This window comes from Diabrotica undecimpunctata, chromosome 10 (assembly GCF_040954645.1).
Source record: "Diabrotica undecimpunctata isolate CICGRU chromosome 10, icDiaUnde3, whole genome shotgun sequence".
Taxonomy (NCBI): domain Eukaryota; kingdom Metazoa; phylum Arthropoda; class Insecta; order Coleoptera; family Chrysomelidae; genus Diabrotica; species Diabrotica undecimpunctata.
Window position 1 is genome coordinate 41,950,804 of NC_092812.1, and position 27,026 is coordinate 41,977,829.

At 31.6% G+C, this 27,026-nt stretch overlaps 1 protein-coding gene across 1 annotated transcript in view; it reads left to right on the forward strand.

Annotated features, from left to right (window-relative positions):
• Positions 1-289: 289 nt before the first annotated feature.
• dsx-c73A (doublesex cognate 73A) overlaps positions 290-27,026 on the forward strand; it is a 213,740-nt gene continuing 187,003 nt past the window's right edge. Inside the window, exon 1 of the mRNA XM_072545868.1 lies at positions 290-910. Within this exon, the coding sequence (XP_072401969.1) occupies positions 482-910 (429 nt within the window). The 5' untranslated portion in view covers positions 290-481. The remainder of the gene's footprint in view (positions 911-27,026) is intronic.

Genomic DNA, 27,026 nt, shown 5'->3' on the forward strand with positions numbered 1-27,026 from the left:
TAAATTGATCTTATCGAAATAATTAAAAAAAAAGCTATAGGCTCCCATGAAATATGTTATTCGGTATTACAAAATTATAAGATAATGATATTACTAAATTTTAAATATTTTATCATAAAAACATAAACGTTTTGCAGATGATTTTAAATCTAGAGGTTATAAAACTGTAAGGAACAAAGATGGTGTCTAGTGCAGTTTTATTTTGCAAATAAAGAAGGATAACCATTGGTTCATCTAAATACGTTACCTCAAGCTAGGAAGTGGGTTAGTTTCAGCAACACTGCATAGGTACATATTGCATTGAACGTCTTTTTCGTGACAGACCCTCTTAGGCCTTCGACTTAGGTACTATCGTTGTCAGTGCTCTCTCTAGGCAAGCGCGTATCGGCGATCTCGCGACTTCTTAAAGTTGACGGTACTGCGGAAAACTCATTCTTGGTCCGTGGTTCTCTCACATTTTTATAGTAAATAATATTCTAAAATGCGCGCGATATTATTTATGAGTCTTTTGTGCGCTGTAAGAATAGAATCTCAGTTTTGGAGCAGTCCTAACTTTTTACAATCGTGGTTTAGACAGCCTAAAAATGAACTAAAACGCGAAATTACTACCAACCCTCCAGACACTATAATTACAACTTGGAAAATCACGGAAACAACGACTCCTTATGTAAAAACCGAAACGACGACTAAAATACCTTCAACGTTACCGTTGTCCTCAGAAACTACCCCTAGAAAACTTTCGTTAGTTACTTCTACCATTACTTCAACTGATGGAAGTACGATTTATGATACAACTAACAGTGATGTCACAGGAACGACCGAAGAGCCAAGGGATAACAGTCGAAACCATGATTTTTATCTGAGCAAACGGGAGAGGCCACAAATTAAAATTTCGACGAATATTAGCCAGGTAAGTGTAAATTTTTAAAATTTATTATTTGGATCGTGTCAGTTTTGGGGAAAATATAAAGTGACGAAGTCAATTTTGTTTTAATATTAAATACTAAATAAATTTTATAAACATTATATGCTTTGTCTTGTGTATTGTTAGGTTTAGTTCAGAAAAAATAAATTGTACTAATTAGTATTTTAAATAATATCGTATGTTTAGTTTTTTTTTACTTTGTAGACAAGGCAATTTTTTAATTTACATACGGTATATTTCTAGAATCCCTTCTTGCAAAAATGTTTCAAGGTCTTTATTTCTTAGTTTTTTTTAGTTTATACTCTAAAAATCCTTATTGATAAATAATGTCGTAGGATAGTACGATATTTGACCTTTTCTTCCAAATACCTATTTTTTTATTAAAAGTAATTTTGATATTCTCGTATACATGATGAAACATTTTTTAACATTTGTTTTATGATTTTAACTATAATTAAAATTTTGGATGGTATCTAGTATATGATGGTTTTCTGTATACTTGAGCCATTGTTTCTTTCTGTTCTGTATTTAATAAAGTTAGGGACTGAATTTGATTACTTCATTGAAATACATTAGTTTTATATCTATACAAAACACAAGATGGACTATATAAACATGACATCTTTGCTGGCACGACCGTATTCTACTACATTTTCTTGACACCCAAAGCCCCAAAGTATGCGTTTTAGATCCGAAATTGCATAACTTAAATAAGTAAATATTCAACATTTCTTCACTTCTTTTTTAAAGGGGTTTAATCTGGTAGGTGATTTAATCAATCTACCAGATCTAGTGCGTAGGGGTAATTAAATAGAAGGTGAAGTTGTAGTTGTAATAGAACTAGCAGGATGCTGAGTTGTTTCTAAAACTGATGACTGAATTGTTTGGTGCAACTTCAACTTTCATGACATTCCTCTGGTTTTTATTATCTCTATCTAAAATTAACGAAGGGCTAACCCTTATTCTTGGCTGTAGAACTGCATCACACACATCCGGTAAAACACTATCTTCTATTGGTAAAGTTTCATAAACAATACTTCTTAAATCATCTGAATGAACAAACCTAATATTGTCCTCTGTTTGAACAAGGTATGTACTAAAAGATAGGACCTTTTTAATAACACTCTTTTGCCAAAGCTTAGTGAGCTTATTTTTTACAAAAACATTTTGGTTTATCTTATATAAAGGTCGATTAGTTGTTATGTTATTAGATTTAACACAAATATTTTGACTTGACGGTTTTAACAAATCAAATCGTGTTCTAGGCCTATTTTTAAAAACAGCTTTGGCAGGTGAAATTCCTGTTACAGTCGAAGAGATATTTCTGTAACTAAAAAGATAATTCTGTAACTTATTTAAAACTAATTTTTCTGTCATAATTTTTCTCTCTCTGAAAACAAGGCTTTTTCTAAAGCTATTTTAATTGCTTGAACGTCCCTTTCGACCAAACCATTAATTTGAGGGTGATATCCTGCTGACTTGACAGGTTTAAACCCATTTGCCTGCTAAAATAAACACCAAACTCTGGAGGATCGCTATGAGAAACTAGTTCTGTTAGAAGACCGATGATAGTTAACTCATAAATCGTTAATGACGCAACTGAGCAATTTTCATCATTTTTATTTCTGGTCATTTAGACTTTTAATCCAAAAGCAACAAAAAATTAAATCCAAATTTAAAAAAAAATCAATATGGACTCTAAAAAATTATGTTGTGCTGATGGCCATGATGACAACATGCCAATATTATTAGTAAACTTTTGATTTTGTTGAAATATATCACAAGATGCTAAAAATCTTTCTATAGTCTCTTTCATATTAGGCCATCAACAGTAGGATCGTATTAGCAATTTACTACGTACTTTTCCATTATGCTGTTCGTGAAATAAGTTTAAAACTTTATTTTGCAAAACTTTTGGTATAACTGTTTTATTTCCTAGTAAAATGCAATTGTTCTCCACAGACAACTAATTTCTTTTTTTAAAATAGGGTTTTAAACTAGAATCTAAGACATAATTAGGCCAACCAGATATAGTAAAATTTTTCTCCTTAAGTAAAATTAAATCTTTATTTGTTTCTTTGGTTATATCTTCTGCGTTAAGAGGTATTTGATTAACCAAACTAAACGAATACAAAAAATCAGAAATTTCAAGCCTTTTCTATATTGATTATCATATTGATACCCAGACAATCTAACTGTTCATCGTGTAATTCTAGAAGCTGCAGATGTCGGACTACTTGTGTTTTTTCTAAATAGGAACTGCAAAGGTTGATGATCAGTAATTAAGACAAATTTTCTTCCGTACAAATATTTATGAATTTTTTTTATTGAAAAATAATTGCAAGGGCCTCATGCTCTAAATTTCTATAAATTTTCATTTTGCAGACAAAGTAGCATCTCACGTTACATAAATGGGCAGACTAGGATTATAATTGCTTTAGACACTTTCAGAGGCTAAAAGTTCTTTACTTAATTGAAATATTTCTTCACATTGTTGTGTCCAGTTTTTGGTGAAATCAATACCAGACTGACATAAACCATACAACGGTTTTGATTTACTTGGCAACATGGGATAAATGTTCCATAGTAATGTAGTAACCCAAGATAAGATTTTAAACCTTTAACTCAGTTAATGATTTTGAGGAGGGTACGGATTTTATTGCATCAACTTCTTTTGAGTAGGGTGAATACCATTAACATCAACGACATGTCCAAGAACTCCATTTTTGTTTGAAACTTGATACTTTGATACTTTTTTTTTCATTGACTTAATAAAATTAATTTTAATAAAAAACTAAAATTAAAATCTAAAAGTCTTTTTAAAACATTTTGCACATTTTGATAACATTCTTGCGAGGATTAACCAAAAACAAATTAAATCGTCCAAAAAGCATTTAGTTTGACTCAAACCTAACAAAATAGTTTCTACGATGGATTGAAAAGTGCCTGGATAAGAGCTTACACTATAGGTAAGTCTAGTATATGAAAAAAGACCGAAGTGAGTATTAATGACCAGCAATGTTTGTGCTTACTTACTTTTAAATTTTCCTGCAATGGGCCTAAAAGGCCTGTTAACGCTGTACATACATACTTTTAATTTTTGATATTCTCCTTTTGAAATCAATGACAGTAAAATATTTTGACCGCTAAAACATGCAAAAATATCCTCATGTAATGGCAAGACACAATGATCTACATATAATTAATAATATAATATAATAATATTATTATTGCTTTGTATTTTGAGAAAGATTTTCGAAGTGAAAATCGGAACATCAAAATAAAGTATAAACTTATTTTAAAGTAAAATTGTGGCTTATTTAATGGTAAAATTGTGGCTTGTTCCCAATAAAAATAGTAAATCGTAATACGATGCCACAAGAAGCTTCAGAAAAATATTAAATGGCCTTGTTGCTTCAGCTCTTAGTGGGATATTGGTTTGTAGGCAAGGCCATGGGTCATTGCTGTAACTAAAAATGTATTTGTTATTTATTATTATCACTCATAAAAACATGTAGGGAATTAAGCTTAAAATGGGTGAAAAACTACGTGATTTAATTAAAAATAGGATATTATTTGGCATTTTACAAATAATATCTTTGATACCACATTTTTGTTTAGCTATTTTAGAAGTAGTGAGTGTGAATATAAAATTAGTTCTATAAAAATAAAATAAAATGAAAATTAATTCCAAACCTACAGCTTAAATTTAAAATAATTTCAAATATTTAGAAATTCTAAACCAAATAAAATTCTTAGCGAATTAAGTGCTCAAACAAATCATCACCTTGTGCCAAATACAAAACAAATCTATTATACAAAGCCTTTCTCATGACGTTGACTTGTAATAAATAAATTAATAGTTTCTTATACCTAATGGCCACCAAAGTACCATTTTATTATTTGTACCCTTTCTTTTCAGTGGCGGTATTTTACGAGTATCATTATTTTAACGGGTTGCAACTTTTTATTTCTTTCTTCTCATGAATAAATAAGAAGACCTAATGTGCCCCCTCCTTTAGAGAATGTTTCATATTTTTAATAATTTTTTTTAAACAAGGTAAAACACTAATAAAAATTTCAATAAAATTTGAAACGTTTAAAAAAAAGGTAATTTTTTGGCCAGTGAAAAATACTTTATCAAGGTACTAAAACAAAAACAAAAATAAAATTTTTTTAATAAAAATGGACATTTTCTAATTAGAAATACAAAACAGTGTTCACTCAGGAAATAGAATCGAATAACAAAAAGTACTTATTCATAAATCTCGAAACGACAAGTATATAAATTAGTACTTCTACAAAGACTACCTAATAGTCCTAATAAATATTTATAAACTAACTTTTCTGGCCTTTTAAGAAGAAAGTCAATCATTTCGGCGATTTCAATTTTTTCGAAATTCAAATTCGAAGCTTTTCTTGTGCCATATTAGTTCTCTTAAGTAATTTTTAATGATTTTTAATTTTCTGAAACTTCTTTTACCTCAAGCCATAGAAACAGATAAGGTTAAAAAAAACTTAAAGCCAGCAAAATTTCTAATATTTCAGTTGGCTGTTTTTCACCTGAAGTTATTTCATTAAAGAGTTGTTTACCGTCTATATATTTTACGATACTTGGTTCCTCCTGTAATTAAATGTAACTTAATATCAAACTCCATGCAGGCTTTTATAAAGTTATCATTAGAGATGTTAAACTCATACAGAAAGCAGAATAGACGGCAGTCTTGGACGTGGTTTGAAACTAGTTCATCATTGCCCTCATAATCAAATAAACGGACCTTTTTACTACACTTCGAGATAGCAAATTTAGGATCAATACCTAAATCTCTAGCAAGTATTTAACAACTCTACAAATATTTTAATATCGTCAGATCTTTGGAATTCCAAATACTTTTTAAGATTATCTAAGCCTTAAATGGACCGCTTATTTAATTTAGAATTTTAAACCATCTTATTTAAGTCATCACTTCTTGTTAATACATCATGCCAATTTACAACTAAACGCTAAAATGTAAATGTTTTTATTCTTTTAATTATTGATTTAGCACCCATTTTTGTTTTCGTGTCTCTGGTGGGATTCCAATTAAGGCATTTAATGCAGTAATAATGTTCTTTAGGTCTTATTTTAGAGATCTCATATCATTGATACGACTTTCCCAACTTGTTTCACTTAACGGTTTATAAGTTAAATTTTTCACGTGCTTTTTTAGTAACTCCCATCGACATAGAGACACAGGAAAGTAATTATAAACCTCTTCTACCATCTACCATCAAAAAAATCAAAAATTTCACCGCTAGACCTGGCAGCGTTATTGCTGTCATATAATATATGAACCGGACAGGGCACGTATAATGCTCTAGGATTGATTTCAAGAATCCGTTTTTAAAGGCCAACATGTTGCTCTTTCATGTTCGATCAATAATTGTCGTAGCCCTGACTCCATATATCTTTAACTTCGAGCTACAGACTAGGTAATAGCTTGACTAATAGAAAATTGCACAGGCGGCCTTCTCCAGTGGTATTAGTTACTGTAAAAAATTTTAGAAAAAATTCACATATATCTACCTTACCATCAGTAGCTTTTACACACCTAACTCTTGGTTGGCTGGTATCAACCATTGGACTCTAATGTTCTTTTTCGAGCGGGGATCTGTATGTTCTATTAAGTGAAATCCTATAACATTGACCATGTGTCACCAAATTTTTTAAATTCAATATGTTTATCATTGTTCTGAAACTATTTTCTTGTGGAATTTTAAAGTAATTACTTTTTTAATGGAAATAAGCCACAATTGAAGGTTAAAATAAGTTTATTGACGTTTCAAGTTCCACTTCGAAAATCGTTCTCAAAATACAAACATTAATAAATTAAACAAATTTTGTTTTTTGTTACCTGGTGAAAAATTCTTTTAATAATTTAATTTTATTTGACTCATTTATATTGACAATTCAGACATATATATTATACATTTTAAAGTAGACGACTTTAAAATGATACTGCCAATATTGCTGAGTTGCGTTCCTGGGACGACTTTATTGTAAGATAGTTCATTCGATTACATGAAATCAACTTTAACTGAGTATATCCATCAGAAAAAAATCACAGCATGTAATTCGTCTTTAAAAAGACAACCACATGCCATGATGACAGTAAAATTCTCCTGTTAGTGATTACAAAGTAAATCATGAGGAAAAAACCAGGAATAAAACCTTATAATACTATCCCGACATGGTAAGTATTTGGTCTTACATTTAGTTTACTCTCAATAAACACCAAATTCTGATTTTATATTGTTATGGTTTTGTTTGTTATTTAAAAATCATAAATGATGTACCCGATATGTTACTGACTTACTAATAGTAGTATTTTCCTTTTATTAACTTCCTCTTAAAATATGGATAACCAGATCCTACTGTATTCTGACGAGGAATTTACGACACAGTTGGTCTGATTTAGCATTATTAGAGCCGCTTCTTCGATTTTTCCCTTTTTACCATCTGTTTCTTTTAGTCTGTTTTCCCATGCATGTTTACATATTTGAGATCTATCAAATTCTCTATTTTTAATATAAGATACACTACCTTGTCTGGATGTTTTAATCTCTAAGGACGATACTGGCCATGAGACTCAGGTGTATAGAAAACCAACACACACCAACAGATATTTAAATTTCAAATCAAATCACAATATCAATACTAAAAAAGGAATCAATAAATCCTTATACGATAGAGCCAAAATTGCTTGTTCTAACGAAAATTCGTTCTTAGAGGAAAAACAGTTGTTTACATATGTTTTATAAAAAAATGATTATCCTTTATCGTTTATAAATAAGGAATTTTCAACAATTGACCGAATAGAACAGAACAACTTAGAATGAGATCCTACAGCATACACAAGGAATAAAACGAGGAAAATAATAATACCATACATAAAAGGATTAGGTAATAGAAAAACTTAAAAAGATAGGAAATCAATTTAACATTTCAACAACATTCAAAACAACAAATACATTGAGATCTATTTTATCTAAAACTAAACCTAATAAGAGTTTTTTTTCTTTTTTTTTTTGTCATGATCTACTATGGAATCACTAACGGGAGAATTTTACTGTCATCGTTGCATGTGGTTGTCTTTTTTAAGACGAATTACATGTTATGATTTTTTTCTGACGGATATTCTCAAGTTAAAATTGATTTCATGTAATCGAATGAATTATCTTAGAATAAAGTCGTCCCAGGAACGCAACTCAGCAATATTGGCAATATAATTTTAAAATCGTCTACTCTAAAATGTGTAATATATATGTCTACATTGTCAATATAAATGAATCAAATAAAATTAAATTAGAAGAATTTTTCACCAAGTAACAAAAAACAAAATTTGTTTAATTTATTAATGTTTGTATTTTGAGAACGATTTCCGAAGTGGAAATTGAAACGTCAATAAACTTATTTTAACCTTCAAATTGTGGCTTATTCCCATTAAAATAGTAATTAAATTTATCGTGTAAACTAAAGGTTATCGATTGTGTGAACAGTATTATTATTTTTTATTGTATGTTAAATCGAAACGAAATGAACATATTAAAATGAATAATATAGTTTGTCTCATTTTATCTTTTATCTACTTCTCCTTTTTAGTTGCCGTGTCCGTATTCAGACGTTAGCCATCATCATGTTTACAATTTTCTGAAACCGTTCTCTATCGGCTGCTGCGCAAAATAATTCTTCTACTGTGACACCACACCATTGTCCAACATTAGGCATCCATGAATGTTTTTTTTCGACCAATCCATTTCTTTCCTTCCACTCTTCCTTGTTGGTAAAAGTAAATAAATAAAGGCGAAGTAAATGGTATTTGGGTCCTCCAATTATATGGCCGAAGTATTCTGTTTTTATTCTGTGCGAAACCCATGATCTTTTTAGAATCGGTCGATAGCACCACAATTCGAATGCTTCTAATTTGTTAAGGATTGTGGTTTTTAATGTCCATGTCTTACAAACATATAATAGGATAGACCACACATAACATTTCAGGACCTTCTTGCGAATATGTAATGACAGGTTTCTGTTACATAAAACTGGTTTTCAGGTCATAAAAGCCTTAAGTGATATTTCAATCCTGGTTAATATCTCTTCATCAGAGTCACAGTTTACATTTTACAGCTGCCGATGTATTTAAAATCGTTTACACGTTCTATCTCCTCTCCATTAAGAGAAAGTAAACCTTGGTCTATATTAATCTTTCCAACCGCCATCCACGTTGTCTTTTAAATATTAATTTTAAGGCCTCTCCGATAACTTGCTTCACTAACCAGATTTACTAATGTTTGGAGATCTTGTAAATTTTCTGCAAGAACGGCTGTATCATCACCGTATCTGATGTTGTCGATTACTCCTCCGCCTAGTCTTACTCCCTCTTGTCTATCACAGTCTTCCTTAAGATATATTTAGAGTACAAATTAAAAGGACTGGGTGACAAAAACACAATCCTCTCGTACTCCACGTTTGATGGGTAGTTTTTCAGTATGACTATCTCCAATTTGGATAGAGGCTACTTGATTGTAATATAAGAATTTTAGAAGTCTTATATCGTAGTAGTCAAGTCCTACTGCCCGCAGACAATTAAGAAGTATATCGTGTTGTACTCGGTCGAATGTTTTCTCGAAGTCGATGTAACAAACATAAACGTTCTTTCGGAACCTACCGTTTTTTTGTAAGAGAACGCGCATACAAAATAGTGCCTACTAGTTCCAAGACCATTTTTAAATCCAAACTGCTTATTACCCATGCTCTTTCCGCAGAGAAGGAATACTCGGTTTTGTATATTTCGTAAAAGTATCTTAATGTGTGGCTCATCAAACTGATTAGACTAAAATCGCTGCATTTGGTGGGACTTATCTACTGGTCTCAGAAAACATGCCGATGCTGCATCCCTTTAACTTTGCCGAAATATTTGTTATGTTATAATTTACAAAGCATAATGCATAATAAGCATAAGCGGTATATGAATAAGCCAAGGCTTATTCATATACCGCTATACAGTGATGAGTGCATTAAGAACCGGCAAAATAACGCAAAAGATAGAAAACAATACGTTGTGAAATAAAAAGAGATGAAAGTAGTAGAGGTGGGAAATTATCGATAGAAACCTCTAATTTACATTACATTAGGACTATCGATAGTTTCCCACCTTTAGACGTTAGCTTATGAGCTAATTGACTTTAGTCATAATATTACAAGTATGACGCCGAACATTAAAATTTTTTAAATTTCGCATAAAGTAAAAACTGATTGAAGGCAATAAAGCAAAGCTTAAGTAAACAGTTTAATTAGTAGTAATTTGATAATTAATTCTGTGTTGGCGAATACAGAATAACAAGCTATGATAATTCTGTATTGAGAAGAGTGTATGCGACGTCTCAAATCACAGTTTATTATTGATCAATACTTTAATTTTGGATAAAAACATACTCATACTTAAACTGTTTTTACTCACATTACGTGATACGTATTACTATGACTGAAGTCAACCAGCTCATAACCTAACGTCTAAAGGTGGGAAACTTTCGATAGATCTAATGTAATGTAAAGTAAATTATAGGTTTATATCGATAATTTCTCACCACTACTACTTGCATCTCTTTTTATTTCACAACGTATTATGTTTTCTATCTTTTGCGTTATTTTGCCGGTTCTTAACGCACTCATCCCTGTATAGTATCGCTTTTAAGCAAAAAAAACTTATAACTGTTGCGACCTCTGCCACGAACTTTGTTATTAAATGAGGAACGTGTCAATATGTATAAACAATAGACTATAATGGGCTGGCACATTTTACACTAGTAATTTCTTAAACTCTTCTATCGAAAAAATGGGACTTGGGCATTTTGATTTTTCAATAATTTATAATTTTATGAACTTATAATAAAGTAGTTTTATTTTGAGAAAACGTGAAAATTTTTTATTTCTTTTATAAAATTAGATGCGGTCTACAACCGCCCGTGCGGTGCACGAACAGCACTCCTGGTACGATCGGCCCTTCATTTATGTCTGCCCTTTTTTCTTGTGACCAAACGATTATAAAGATAATTGATAGATAGTTTACTCCATCTATTGTGATTTTCGTTTTACTCTTTCTCAAATATAGCTATTTCCCATCAGCAACCATCTTAAAAACTCATTTTAAACATCGCATTCTCTTTAAACTGTAATATTACATTCAATTTAAAAATTCCAAGTAGAAATAACTCTTTCGTGTTACACTTTTTTTCTCTTTTATTTCGAAGAGTAACCTCGCCAAAGGCAAGCGTAGACAGAACTGTTAAATTCACTTATCTGCAATTATCATTGTAAATCGTGTGATTGCTTGTAAGGCGTTTTATACTTTTTCTAGAGGTGTTCTCATTTGAATACGGGCACTTATATGGAACAATTATAAATAAATCATCAATATACTCATCAAATGGGATCGAATTGAAGTATTTTAAACCGTATTTTATTGTGATTAAGATTATCTAGGTGATGTGATTGCAATGAAAGTTTTTTTTTATTCTGATGAATCAGTAACTGAATTCCTAAGTCAACTGAAATATTTGTATTCAGGATCCGATCGTTTTTAACTGGCTCACCTCTAGCAAAAAACCTATACCCAGCGATTAACAACAAAGACGAAATAAAAAATGTACACTGTTATAAGCCACCATATTACACAAAAAACACTGTATTGCAACCCAAATTACAGTTTACAAGAAATAACATTTACGCTTTGGGTAGGCAAATTACGAAGTTGTTTTACATTAATCGGCTATTTTAGATTCTATAATGGGTGTGATTGTGTTTTGAAAATGATTTTTTTTTCTTTAAACATCTGACACTGAATTACACAGTACTTTGATCTAGTTAGTAATTTTTTTTTATTACTACCACTCTACTACTATATGGAATATTAAATATGTCCATTTAAATGACCAGAAAATATTAGTCAAATTTTTAAAATCAGTAAAAATTCTTCTTTATTAAAAATTGCAAAAAACGGTTTTTAACGGCATTTTTCTTCTGGACTAAGGTAGAACCTGCATCTCCCTGTACAAGCAGTCGAAAGAATCATGCTCGTGATGTTTCAGTGCTGAAGCAACAAAGGGTATCATCGATCAAATTTCCATTTTTGAATCGGTTTTCTCAATAATGAAGAAATCTATCTAACAATGTCATGAAATGGATTTATTAACTTCCATATACAAAATGGATAATGAGATATGATACTCTTCCGCCAACCACTATACTTAAGAATATCAACTTACGAGGGAATAACTATTACTTAATAAGTTTCTGGAATTGTTTTCTTGTAACATGTTTAAGTTAAATGTTGTATTTATATGGAATTAATCCAGAATTTATTGTAATAAAAATTACATTTTATGTTTGTTTTTGACGTTTCAATATCCACTCCGGAGATTGTTTAAAAGATTATTTTAAAAATAAGGAGATATAAGGACATGTTAAAATAATTATGGTTTGGAAACAATAAATCATAGTGTAATTCTATGTAAACACAATATTTAACTATTACTAAAAAGGTTCTGAAACTGTTTTCTTGTGACATATTTAAGATAAATATTATGTTTATATGAAGTGAAGCCACAATTGATTGTAATGAAAATTACATTGTTAATAAAGTTTGACGTTTCGATTTCCACTCCGAAAATCGTTCTTAAAAAGATATTTAAAATATTGTGCGAAAGGTATAATCAAGAAGTTGGTAAGTTGGGTTATGGTTTTCAAAAAACTGGCTATTGCTACTTGGCCTCGATCTTTTAGGCAATAGCCTTCTTTTGGTTGACACAAAATCTGAGGGTGGTGTTTTTATTCTCGAAATATCAAATTCTGACTGTTGTGTTTTATTACTTTATTTGTTTGTATAATGTGTGTTTAACGTAGATTATGTGTTCGTGTATTGTGTATCATATATATGTATTGTGTGTAATTGTAGATGATATTTTCGACTTTCATTAATCCGCTATTGTTGGTATGTGCTTGTTGTTGACTTCTTCTTTTGGTATTGGCAACCAAAGTCTGCTACATTCTGATGATTGGTTTGCTACACATTTTTCTTCATTAAGTAGGACTCTTTTTCAAGTCTGCTTTTTTCATTATTATTGATGCATCTTTTCATTGCTGCTGATAGATTTCATGCACGTTTATCCTGACACTTAGTGGTCTTGCGGTTTCTCTCACAGAAATTGTTGCATTCACAGTGCATTTTATAGATGCAGTTCTTTGATTTTTCTTGTGTGTTATTGGGTTTGGTTTTGGACAGGATAGATCTCAGTGTGTTGATTGTTTTGAATGTTGTTGTGATGTACTCATTTCCTCTCTTTTTCAATTTTTATGATAAGCCCTCTACATATGGAATTTTTGTCATCTTTAAATGCCTTCTTGTGAATGTTTCCACATAGCTTGTGGTGTTTTGTTGTTTCTTTTCTTCAGTCTTGTGAAATTATTAGTTTATAAACAACAATGGGTAATTACTTTTTGTCAAAACCTTGGTTAGCAGGTTTTTCTTCCTCACATGCATTTACATTGAAACAGCTGTTTCTTTCTCTATCATATAATGATTTGATGATTTCTTTTTGATGTTTACGTTGTGGTTTGAGTTGTAATATAAATATCTGCAAGGGTATGGTGAATTTGATTGATTCTTCTTTGTTGTTGATGTCCATCAGAAATTTGTCCAATGCTTCTGTTCTGTAAGACCAAATGGAGAACACATCATCTACATATTTCCACCATATTCTAGGTTGTTTCTATCTTGTTTGTGTACACTGTTTTGTTCGAAATCCTTCATGAATATATCTGCTAATAATGGAGATGAGGATGAGCCCACAGCTGATCCAAAATTTGTTTATAGAAATCATTATCTAGTTGAAAATAAGTGTTATCAGTGCAAAGTGTTAGTAGCTCTATGATAGCTGATATATTCAGTTTGGATTTTGTTCAGTTTGATTTTTAATTTTTCTCCAATGGTACTTTGGTGAAAAAACTGGTGATAACAAAACTGACTAGCATATTATTGGAATTGAAATATGAAACATACACAAAGAACAGAGAGTTCGATAAATCTTACTACTTACAACTAGCACAGAGCACAATAAAAAGATGCATCAATAATAATGAAAGAAACAGACATGAAAAAGAAAAATCAAAGAAGCAGCTCTGATCCTACTTTTTTTTATTAAGTCAAATTAAAATCTATCCAAAAATAAAGAATAATAAGTAACTGAAGAGGTGGATTCCAAAAGGGCTTAAGTCATTTTATTCACATTTTGAGTTTTTAGTTGCATCTGATTCTAGAGCATCATTTCTAACATAAGAAAAACAATTCATGCCGTAACAGCTTAAGTCAAGTATACTATACAGATTACAAATCAGTAATGTTTCCCAAAACTGCTTTAGTCATGCCTTGTTCTTTTCCAAACAGGCTTAAGTCAGCTGTTGAGTGTTTGCGCATGCGCGATTCCAGCTGTCAGCATCTATTTGCTGTAAGTTTTTGGTTATGTTGACCGTTTGAGGTGAAACCTGAGGTGAAAAGTGCCTGATGGCGGGATTTTGATTGGAGCGTGGAGCGGACAATATTTTCTTTATGAAAGGTCTGCATGTCAAAGATAACCGGATGCGGTCATCTGTTTTATTGAGACAATTTGGCCTATTTTCAATTTCTATGCCGCCCCGGATAATTCTTGGCTTATAGAAGCGGATATAGCCTCCATCCGCTTCTATAAACCAAGAATTATCTGAGAAACCATAGAAATTGAAAAAGGCCAAATTGTCTTAATAAATGAGATGACGGCATCCGGTTACCTTCGACATGGAGACCTCTCATTAAGAATAACTCCCGCGCCAATCTCCACGCCAACCTTCACTGAAACTACGTCACCATCGACGGTATAAATGAACAGTTCGCTGTTACCAGTAGCAGTAATGCATTGATTAGTAATCAGTGTAGTAGTGTCTGGGGGCTCAAGAGACTTGAACCTTGGAAGCCTTAAAGAAGATATCAGAGAAGATGTCGAAAGCTCGCTGCAGTGATAATCGACGTGGTTCAACCCGGAAACCTTTTGAGTTTAATATTTTAATATTATCTATATATATATATATATATATATATATATATATATATATATATATATATATATATATATATATATATATATATATATATATATATACATATTCAGGGATTCTACAGTATTCTATGCCTTCCCTCGCTCAACCGTTTCCATCTGTCTCTGTTGTCCCATTCTCCATAGTTTAGGCCTCTCTTACCCATGGTTTCGTCTACTTCGTTCCTCCAGGATTTTCGGTGTCGTCCTCTTTTCTTCCTTCCTATGGGGCTCCATTTGGTTATTCTCTTTATCCATCTGCTGTCGCTAGTTCTTCTTACATGTCCATACCACTTCAGTCTTTATTATTATCTTAATTCTTGTAATCGTATTAATCTTAGCTTTAGGTTTAATTGTACTAACCTCGGAAATCTTTCGGAACATACATATACATATATATATATATATATATATATATATATATATATATATATATATATATATATATATATATATATTGTCATTCCATATAAATAAGGATCACTTGAAGAGTGATGGGTTTTTCGGTCAAAAGGTGGAGAAAAAAGACAAAGAAGTTGGTTACTTCATCTATTTATTTGAAGACGCTTTGTTTCGCTCTCTAATCAGAAAGCATCATCAGTTCATCTAAAAAGAACAATATGAACCAACATCCATAGAAAAGTCAATATTAATGTGTTACCTCAAAAAGACATGTAGCAGTCAATGGTATAATATGTAAAGAAGCTTAAGATATAAACATTAAATGGTTAGGTTGTATAAACAATTAATTGAAACTAAATATAGTTTACAATTTAATACAAACATAGAACAGCAAAAGACCATGTGGTTATTGTACATGTAATTTAAAAAAGTATGTCAAAACTTATGTAAAAAATAATTATTTGCCGAGAACTAACAAGATCATAAGATCACATTTCCAACAGTATGATATTAATTTAATTTAATTTTTACTTTAGGTAAAATTATTGAAATGATTAAGAGTTTATTGTAGTAATATTATAAAAGATGTAATGAAGTTACCACAAAAAGCTTCCAATACTTTCAGGAAACACCCGGCAAATGGAAGCCCATTTTAGATCCACTTAGCTATCACGTGAAAAAACAGTGTACTTGGTGTCAAAACATGACAAACAACAAGGCGAGATACCAACCGCTAATGCAGTAAAGCGGTAAGTTTGAAAATATGAAAAAGTAGCCGAAAACCTTGTCGGTACGAACCATTTAATGAAAGAAAAAGATGCTTAAGAACAATGGGTAGTTGGAGTCCCAAGTATAGTAGTAGGCAGAACAGTGTTATTAATGGTATTATTTGATATTATTCTAAGTTGGTCACCTTTGGGTATGTCATTTACTGAGGAACCATAGCTTTGTAAATAAAGGTATTTATTAATGAGGGAAGATGGGTAGGAATTCTCAATAAATATGTTTCTGAGTAGTTGAAGGGATTCCCTTCGATTAACCAGGTGTGGTAACCTATTCAGCCTTCAGTTTAAAGCTTTAATAAGCTTTAATTTATATTTAAAAGGATGACAAGAATGGTAGTTGAGAAACCTATTAGAGGCCATTGGTTTCCTATACCAACTTGTGGTTAAGGTGTTGTCTCCCATTCTAATGACACGCATGTCTAAGAAGGGAATACTATTGATGATGGGGTCCTCAAGTTCAACAGTGAACTGTAAGTGAGGATCAAACTCATTGAACAAAGACAAGGTGGCCTGTATCTTGTCTGGAGGAAAGGCTAGTACTAGGTCATCTGTAACGATGAGTCCAAGCCATCACCGTTAAACCAGAGTGCGCGCGAACCAACCCATGAAGTAGGAATGTATCGACAGTAGAAAGGGCAAAACTAATTACCAAGCTCCGCTATATAAACCGCAACATTTCCTCATAGAGAGAGAATCCACAGGTGTTGACTGAAGGTTCTCTTCTTCCCTACCCCGGCTTGTGGACGTGTTGAGTTCACAAGATATTCCGTCCCATACCGCCGTTACCCGAAGAGCGTGTTGAGCTCTTCACTACCCGTACTCTGAAGCAGTCGTGTTGAGACTGTCGAGGAGTGTCCTATTAACCCGAATCACTTAAGGGACGTGTTGAGTTCCTTTCCTTTCTTTGTACCTATCGTCCGCTGTTATTGAATCGATACAACGTTCCTGTAAAATTTCAAATACACACTCGCTTGCCGATAAGACTAATTTCATATGACAAGGTCAAACTTAATTTGAATAAATAGGCCAGGTACTGAGAAGACTAAACCAAATTGTAAATATGTACATAAGATTTTTGTCAATTTAATTTAAGGAAGACAATAAAGTTTTATTTTTATTTTGAACTCTGTCTCTGACTGTCTAAAAGCTACCCGGATAGTGACTCCCACGAGAGGAAATCACACATCAACATACCGCTTAATAAAAGGGATTTGAAAATCTAAAAGACCCAAACGGTCAGATACTAAATCATCCAGTACAAAATTAACTAGGATGGGAGAGATTGAGGAACCCATAGGTGCCCCAAATATTTGTAGATTATATTTATCATCAAAAACCAAAAAGTTGGTGTCAAATACTAATTGCAACAGTTCTGCAAATACATCTCAGGATACAGGACAGTTAGGTTGGATGGAGTTCCAGTGATTTCTTAGGGGGGTAATGACACGGTAAGGTAAATTAGTAAAAGAGATACCACATCAAAACTCACTAAAGTGTAACCTTGTGGAAAAATTCACTAAAGTGAAAAGAATCAATAATATTAAAGTTATTGTTATAATTATATGATTTTGACAAGATGTCAGTTAAAAATTTTGAAATATTTATATTTGGTGAATTGATTGAGGAAACAATAGGCCTCATGCATCTTTTATAATATTACTATAATAAACTCTTAATCATTTCAATAATGTTACCTAAAGTAAAAATTAAATTAAATTAATATCATACTGTTGGAAGTGTGATCTTATGATCTTGTTAGTTCTCGGCAAATACTTATTTGTTACAAGTTTTACGGATGGTAAGGATGGTTCAGAGTTAGTTGTCATACTTCTCCAAAATGATTGTACCGATTTTTATGAAATTTTACATATACATATATTCGGTGGGTCTGAGAATAGGTCGTATTGTATTTTTCATACTCCTAAGGGGTAAAAGTGGTTCACCCCAAACATTCGTTTTCATTTTTTGAATAAAATTTTTTATTCTTATTTTGATGATGTGGCATTAAACAATACATACAACCCCTTTTCACTCTTCTATCGCCAACCTCTGTTGTTTAACAGCCATATTAGTGTCACAGAAAGTTTCCATGTATATTAGGTAGGTCTGATAATTGGTTGTAATATATTTTTCATATCCCTAAGTGATAAAGTTGCTCCACCCCAAACATTTTTTTTATTTTTTGAACAAAATTTTTAATTTTTATTTTTTTATGATGTGGCAATAGAAACAACATACCTACATCCCTTAATTTTCACCTAATATTACTAATCCCTATTTTTCATTGCCATATTAGTGTCAAAGAGTTAGTTGCCATCTTTATTCGAAACCGCTTGACAGATTTTTATGAAATTTTCCCGTGACGTAACTCCCGTACTTTTCCCATCCTAGTAAGCCTGTAACTTTTGGGCAGTTTTTAAAAAAAGCTTCTATTGGTGTTAGTAATTCCCATCTTGTATAACTTCATCATCCCATACTTGTATAACTTTAATTACCAAATCATTCTGATAACAATAAAAGTGCAGTTTTGCGGGGCATGCGGGGCGTCCCGTGGGACAAAGCGCCATTCCCGTCTCGAGACCCGCCCCGCAGAAAAATCTCAGTCCTGCCCCGCGTCCCGTCTCGCAGCAAAAATCGCTGTCCCGTCCCATTCCGCGGAACAAAATGCGGGACAAAGTGCGGAACGGGACATCCTTCGTGAATCCCTAGTCATAAACCAAAGGGATTAAACGAAATTTAATTAATTTCATTTACAAAAAATTTCAGAAAAATATGTAAAACCACTAGTTTTAGAAAATTAGTACAAAAATTTGATTTTATTTTTAAATATTTAGTAAATTTATTGTTTTGCATGACAGTACATGTGATTATCCCTCGACTCTATTCAAACATTCGTAAAGTCATTCTCCGTCTTTCCTATTCTGAATCTACTTTCATAGCATCAGATTTAATTTGCAACTATGCAACAAATGTCAACTATAATGAATTGCTTTCCTTCACTAAACGTCTTTCCTAGAGTATTAGGAATGACATGGTTCGCTGGTCTATGCAAAACTAACAAATTCTTCAGCTACAAGCTAGTGTTTATCACTTCCCTCTGTTAGGCAGGTCCGTTTCAAGCATATTATTGTATTTGATAAATCTTAAGGCGTGTTTATATCAAGCAGCAGATTTTTATTTATAAAAAAAGTTCTCTTGTGAAAAAAAATATTTTATGGCGAATAGAGTGTTTATTAGTGGCATAAAGTTTATACGAATTTAAATAGATCTTTTAAACTCAGCGGAAGCTTTTCAAAATCATTTGTTTAGTTTATTTCATATTAAAGCCGAATTTATTTTACCACCGAAAACAGTAAGCAAATATAATAGTTTTATTTTTAATAATAATTAAAATATTGATTTAGTAACGAGTGTGGTTTTTAATAGTGCAAAACTTTTCTGTTTTTTTTCCTTTTCTACAGAACTATTAACATAACTGAATTTATTATTGCTAGGTAAGCTGATAAGTTTGCAGAACCGGACTACGCCTTTTCTAATTGTTTAATTTTATTCTCCATTATTGTTTGATAAGTTCTAGAGTTTCCGACGATTAGATTGGAGAACGCATAGAGTAAATGAAATATAAAAAAGAAAGTAAAAAAAAGAAAAAAATAAGTAATAAATGGATAGTGAAAATAATTTTACCTCAGAAGACAGGAAAAAAGAAACGTAGAATAATGAGATATTTTCAACAAGAGCAGAAAAATCGTCAGAACACCTACCAAACAACAGAAAAATGAAAAAAAATGTACAGAAAGAAAAGCTAACAATGTTATTGTTCAATAATTGCTGATGGATACAAATAACTCAAATGAACTAAACGAGGCCATGACTTCATAATAAGGCCGTACTATGAAAAAAGAATTATGCATTGCTCAGAAGTGCCAGAGCTACAATTTTCTTTATTTTATTATCTTAGAACAATTTTACAAATACCATTCGGTTTCTCGTGGGAAACCCAAGATCTCTGTACATTAAAACTTGACCTCCCAAGTGGGTCAGTAAAATAAAAAATCAATATTTACTCAAGTGAATGGACAAAGTTATATTCAAAAATAAGCACGACAGAAATGCGATTCATCTTCTTGCTTTGCCAGACTGTACAATTTTGGATTTTCTTAAATAAGGGTTGCTTTATTTTGTTAACCTGGGTGTGCTAGACCTTACCTAATTCTTCTTGGGGAATATTTATTAAAGAATAAACAATCTTCATTCTAAAATTTTCTCGTCCTTTTATTCTGTTGTAAGTTTGAATATATTATATACGGTAGGTGTTTATAATAGATGTTCCTTTATGATAACATATCATGGATTTTCTAATAGCAGAGTTATAAGAAGATAACTGATCTGATAATAAATAAGTATTATTTTGTTAAAACGTTTCTGTATTTTTGTTTGTTTTTTACCATCATTTCAATTACATCCTCAAATACAAATAATTAAAAATAATCAATGGATTCTGATTGGGTAAATGTATGTTCACTCAACTGTTTATTGCTGGCATAAGCAATACCATCTCACTTTCAGATAAATTGGTGTTTTTTTTTGGCAATTGTCATTTATTTCTTCAAAGTTTTCATCATTTTCTGATGATTAATATTGATCAAAATCACTGCATACAAACTCACACCCTAATTTTTGAAATGGTTCTTCATCGCCACTCTCATATCCGCATGCTATTTCTTTCAGTTCTTTTGTAGTTAACTTTTTTTTCAATGTCGTAAATTATAACTTACACTTTTCAGGTTCTATTGTGTTTTATTTATACCTAAATATCTAAATAAACCACTAATATTTAGCTAAATAATACTAATCGTCAAACACGTACTATAATAAAATAAAATGTTTTACTGTCCACCCATATGGGTGTACACTTTTAAAAATTAATGTTTTTTTGGTAAAGTGGATTTCGGTTATTACATTTTTTTAACCTACGCATTAGGTCAAACTATAATATATGGATCTGTAATACAATTACAAGTTATAGTTTTCCATTTCAAGCACAGATGTCTTCACACTAATTTATGGAAAAATGCCTGGTATTTAACCTTTTAAAGGAAACTATAAAAGGCATAAAGATATAAATGGAAAAGTATCAAAAAATAACGAAGAGTTAGAACAAGAGGACCAAGACCTAAATGAAAACCTGGAAGAAGAGATCATGACGATAGGAATCCTAAAATAGGGTGGAAATAATTTAAAAGAAAAACTTACAATTTAATATAAGTCATATGGGACGAAGAAAAATGCCGAAAGAATCTACAAATGTCAAATTACCACGATTCATAAAAAAGGGGACCAACTAATGTGTAATAATTACAGAGGATTGACACTATTAAACAGAGCATATAAAATTATGTCAACCTTAATACAACGAAAGCTGGCCGGAGCAACGAGGAATATCTTAGGACAGTATCAATGCGGATTCACTAAAGGTAAATCAACAACGAATGCTATACATACAGTTAAGCAAATTATAAAATAAGCTCATTGACATGTCGTAGTTTCTTTGTGAATCAGCTTTTTAGCTAAGAAACCGGCTACTTGAAATGAAAAGCCAATAAAAGCGGTCCTCGTCCTCTTTTTTATAATGCTGAAAAATCCAGATTTATAGACAATTTTCCAATGTTTTAGTCTATAAAGCTAAAATCTTTAGCTTCTTAGACTAGCGTCACATTTTCACCCTCCTCGTTTCTATAAATCTGAAGCGGAATCAGTTTTATAGAAGTTTTGGTAAATATTTGTCTAAAAACCGAAATCGTTTGTCACTTTTCGATTATTATTCCTAAGTCATAAGTCAATTCCCGTTTATCCGTGGGGTTGAGCGGCACGGTTGTCGCGGATAACGAAAATCGTGGATAAGCCGTAACTTAAACACATAAATACAAAAAAATAAAAATGTAGTTTCACGTTAAGCTTTAATTTACAATTTTCAATGTATACTTACATTTGTACACTTTTTGAAAGTAGTCATTTACTAGTTTCTGCTTCTTGAGTGGAAAACGTGTTTCTTTATTCTACATTGCACTTAACGCAGCATTAGTTTTTCAGCGAGTAACGCGTTATCCTGTTCCTCTAGGTATTCTAGAAGTTCATTCACGTGATACATGGCAGCTTCGTGGGTCATTCATCTACCAGGTACAAGCCCTTCTTCTTCATCACTTTCCTCGTTTTCTCCTCGGCATTTTTTTAGGATGTCTTCACCCATTAAATGCTCAAATTCCAGGTCGATAGCGTTGCAGTCTAACCACTCTGCAGGTTTGCTGCACCCACATTCTCTCTGAGTTCTGAGAACTGAATTCATGTAACCTGTTAGGACAGGCAGTAGTTCATATCCATCTTCTCCAACTGATAGTTTGACACAATTTTCGATGTTTGGTAACAGTTTTCTCTATGACTTTACAATTGTTAAAGACTTTATAGAGTCGAGAGTAGTGAATGGCCTACAAAACTCTTTTAAGTCATATCCTTCTTCAATGTTTGAGCAAAGTAACTTTGTTCTTCTGTACTTTCTCTTCATAGACACAATGACGCCTTGGTCCACTGGTTGAACTAACGCATTCCTGTTTGGAAGCAACAATTTGGCAAATATTTTTCAGTCAGCAGACTTAAGAATATGCGTTTCAGGATGTTAGGGGGCGTTGTCCTTCAACAACACAGCTTTTTGTGGCAAATTGTTTGCTTTTAAATATTTTTTGGCTTCTGGTACAAATTTGATTTCGAACCACTCTTGAAATATTTTTTTATCCATCCACTTTTTCCTTTGGTTGAAGTAATCAACAAGCAGTTTTTCCGTTTTTTTGTTTTTCTTAGTGCCCTTAAAAGATCTAGGTTTTTTTGCCTGGCCAATCACTTTCAACTTCAGGTGACCTCCTGTAGCGTAATATGTGACATAATCGTGATTCATTCTTTGCTGGATTTATGACCCCCTACTTTACCTTCACTTGAAAAGATAGCATCCGAATTGAAAGTCATTTCCACAAGAGGCCTGATTCGTCTGCGTTATAAATCTGTTAGTAGCTCAAATCATTTGAAGAAAGGAACTCTTCGAACTCAGTTTTAAATTCTTCAGCTCCCTGTTGGTTGGCTCCATTCTCTCCATGAAGTTATGTCTCCTTTATTCCATGGCGTTGTTTAAAGCGAGTCAACCATCCAGAACCAGATGATGCATCAAAATCTCCTTCTAAGACCAACACGTCAAAACACTGTTTTGGGTGTAGCCATGTTACGAACTTGGGCTATCCATTCTCCCAACGCCGTCTCTAATTCTACGTAAGACAAAATGAGTTAGATAAGGAGATGCGTTATCAGCAACTATATTTAATCTTGCCTTGGAATATATAGTCAGGACAATGAACGAAGGTACAATTAGAACGGGATGAGAAATAATAGCATATGCTGACGATATTGTGCTAATAACAAAGATTAGAAAAATAATGGAAAGGATATTAAATGAATTAGTAGCAGAAGGGAAGGTAATGGGATTAATAATAAATAAATACAAATCAAAAAGTAATGAAAAATAATATTCTCAATATTAGAGTGGACAGACACTAGCAAAAGAAGAAAAAAGAAGACGTGAAAGATCAAGATCTACATGGATACAATAAATAACAAATGAGCTCAACAGGGCGGGTGTACAGCAATGGAGAGAAAAAACTAGAGATAGAAAACTGTGGAGAAAATAACTAAGGAAATGAAATAAATTTCAGACCTCATTATAATATAGATTTAGAGAGCTTAAATAATGGAACCCCTGTGGGGGTGTAGCTACTATACTTCCAAAATATGTTGTGCGAATATTTGCCAGATAATTGGATTGAAATTTAAAATGATTGTAAATAGGACTTGTACACTTCAATTATCTATATGTTACGCATTGATGCCCTTACTATCTAGAATCCGTTCTGGTTTACAGAAGGGGAATATCGTTTTAAACATTTATGTACTTATTTTATATGTTAATACATTTTTTTTTTATATAATGATAGTAGTAACAACGCACTACTCTACGCTTACACGTTTATCGTTTTCATGGATTACTGATTACAAAATGTAGATTCTCTGTTCTAAAGAATTTATGAGAAATTCAAGATTATGCATACAAGCATCTAGTCAAAATTGCACATTTTTAATATGTTATTTAATTAAACAGTTTTAACAGATTATCGCTTTACCGCTTATAAAGAATTCCTGTTGTACGATAGAAATAAAGTAACTCTCTAATAGGGCATTTAAAGCTTTTTAAATGCCAATAAAATCAGTTTTGCCAAACATTTATTGTCATTAAATCAGTCATACTCCTTACGTAGTTAAGTTGAAGTAGAAAAAAGCCTGCGTTCAACTTCTCTAGAGATGATTACGACGTAAAAGAAATCCATGGTCTGCAGAAATAACATTTTTACGATTTACGGTTTTAAAGTCACCATTTTTAACAGTTTATCCATAACTGTTATATCTAACATTACTCTTTGTCTTATTTTTTATTAACAAAACTAAAAGAAATATATATATATATATATATATATATATATATATATATATATATATATATATATATATATATATATGTATGTATAAAACTAGCAATTACACAATTCGCAAGAGTTATTTTATAATAAACATCTCCACAAGTTTAGACTAAAGTTATCTATTAGAACTATCTTCTTAAAACCTTTTTAAATATTTTTTTCTTGATCTTCTTATAGACTACCACCGATAAAAAATTTAAATTATTTTTTAAAAGATTGCATTAAGGAACTTGCATTTTAACTTACAAAATTCATTATTGTATTGCTTAAACGTCTGAATAAAAGGTTATTCCTAACATCGCTCAATAGCTTCCAGTAAGCTTGGATTTGCTATTCATCTAATTCGCTATCGAAGACTCGGAGAATATATATACATATATATATATATATATATATATATATATATATATATATATATATATATTAGAAGTGATTATTTCGACCAAAAATAATTTATAAATACGTTCGAATTATCGGGTAAAGTGGTCTGTAATGAAAATCTTTCTTTTTTCTGAGATACTCAATATTTCGTCATTTATTTAATAGCTTCCTCAGGACTAAACTAAAACAATTTGAACGTTACAAAAAATGGCGTACAAATACATTTTAAAACACTCACAGAATTTAAAAGATTTCGCAAATAAAAACTGACATTGAAGTATTTTAAATATTGAATGTCAAGATTAAATTGTCTTAAGCACGTTCGTTACAGCTATACGATAAAAAATTAAAATTATTTCAAATGTACAAATAAAAATAACAATAAAAGAAACGTTAGAAGAATGGTATTTCTTTGATGAATTATTAAGGTTATCATTGGAATCAAAATGTTGCTCAGGATAGAGATCGATGGAAGGAGTTGGGAGAGGCCTATGTCCAAACATGGACGACAGAAGGCTAATAAGAAGAAGATAGTTTGCAGAAAGTTGAACAAACTGAAGCTACTAATGGATATATTTCACAATTATACACGGTGAAACTATAAAAATTCAGGAAATTAAGGTTATTGTGAGATTACAAATTAATGGACTAATTTGTGATTGAACACTTGGCATTTACATCATTTAGATTTTTGTGGTTCCTTCCAATGTTTTAAGTTTGCTTGTATCTTAATTTAATGTACAAAATACGTTGATTTGCATTTCGACTTACAATCTATTTTAACTGTATTGTTTTATTATAGTCTTTAGATTCACATACACCTATCGTCGTTTTTGTTTATAATAAACGCATAAATAGCTTTGAGACTAATTTTGTTCACTTTTATATATAATAAGTTTCTATATCTTTTCGACGAATGGTTAACAACCACCATATATCATTTTCAAATTAATTTACATGTCTATTCAAATCACACTCAATTATTTGTGTTTCTTCTGTTAAAATCTCCCAAGGTATGTCTTCTAACAATAAAAAGCCTTTTTTGTTTCAGAACTTACTCGGTCAGAGTTGATACGCATACACATACCATATTACATTCAGCACTTCCCTACTTCTACAAGTTTCCCTTTCATTTCTCTACCACCAGTTAAACACAACCATCAATAAGCAGCGTGATAAAGATGAAAAACTTGGTTTATCTGATATAAAACACGCACAATGGTACTATATATACCATAAAAATAGCAGCTCTATACCCATCATCTTCTTCTTAATTTCAGGTTTGTGATCTTGACTCTAGATCCTAAGAAAAATCGTAATCGTATCTCCCTGTAAATCGTGGAGTTATTTATTTCCCTGCACGATATACTCAAACAAAGAATTTAAATCTCTGTGAAAGTTTTGGCTCACGAGGAAAAGGTGCATAGGAGGAAGAGTTAGAGGTGGATAGATACTTTAGCTTATTGGTATTTCAATGGACTCGACAGTATTTATATAAATATAAGAACAGTCAAGGCAACAACTGATGCAATGATTACACTTTACAAATTGCTTATGTTATAATGAATATATTTTATTGATGATCACACTCACTTTCCCCTAAATATATCACTTAAAAATTTGGACAAAGTATGCAGTTAGCATAATTTTTTTCTATGGTAGAATATATATATTTTCTCTTGAATTATTAAAACTGCCAATAAGTAACTACAAGTTTGTAACTGTTCACACCTCTATCATTAGAGTACATAAGCCAACCTAACACAACACGAATCTTGCTGTGGCACATTTAAATACTCG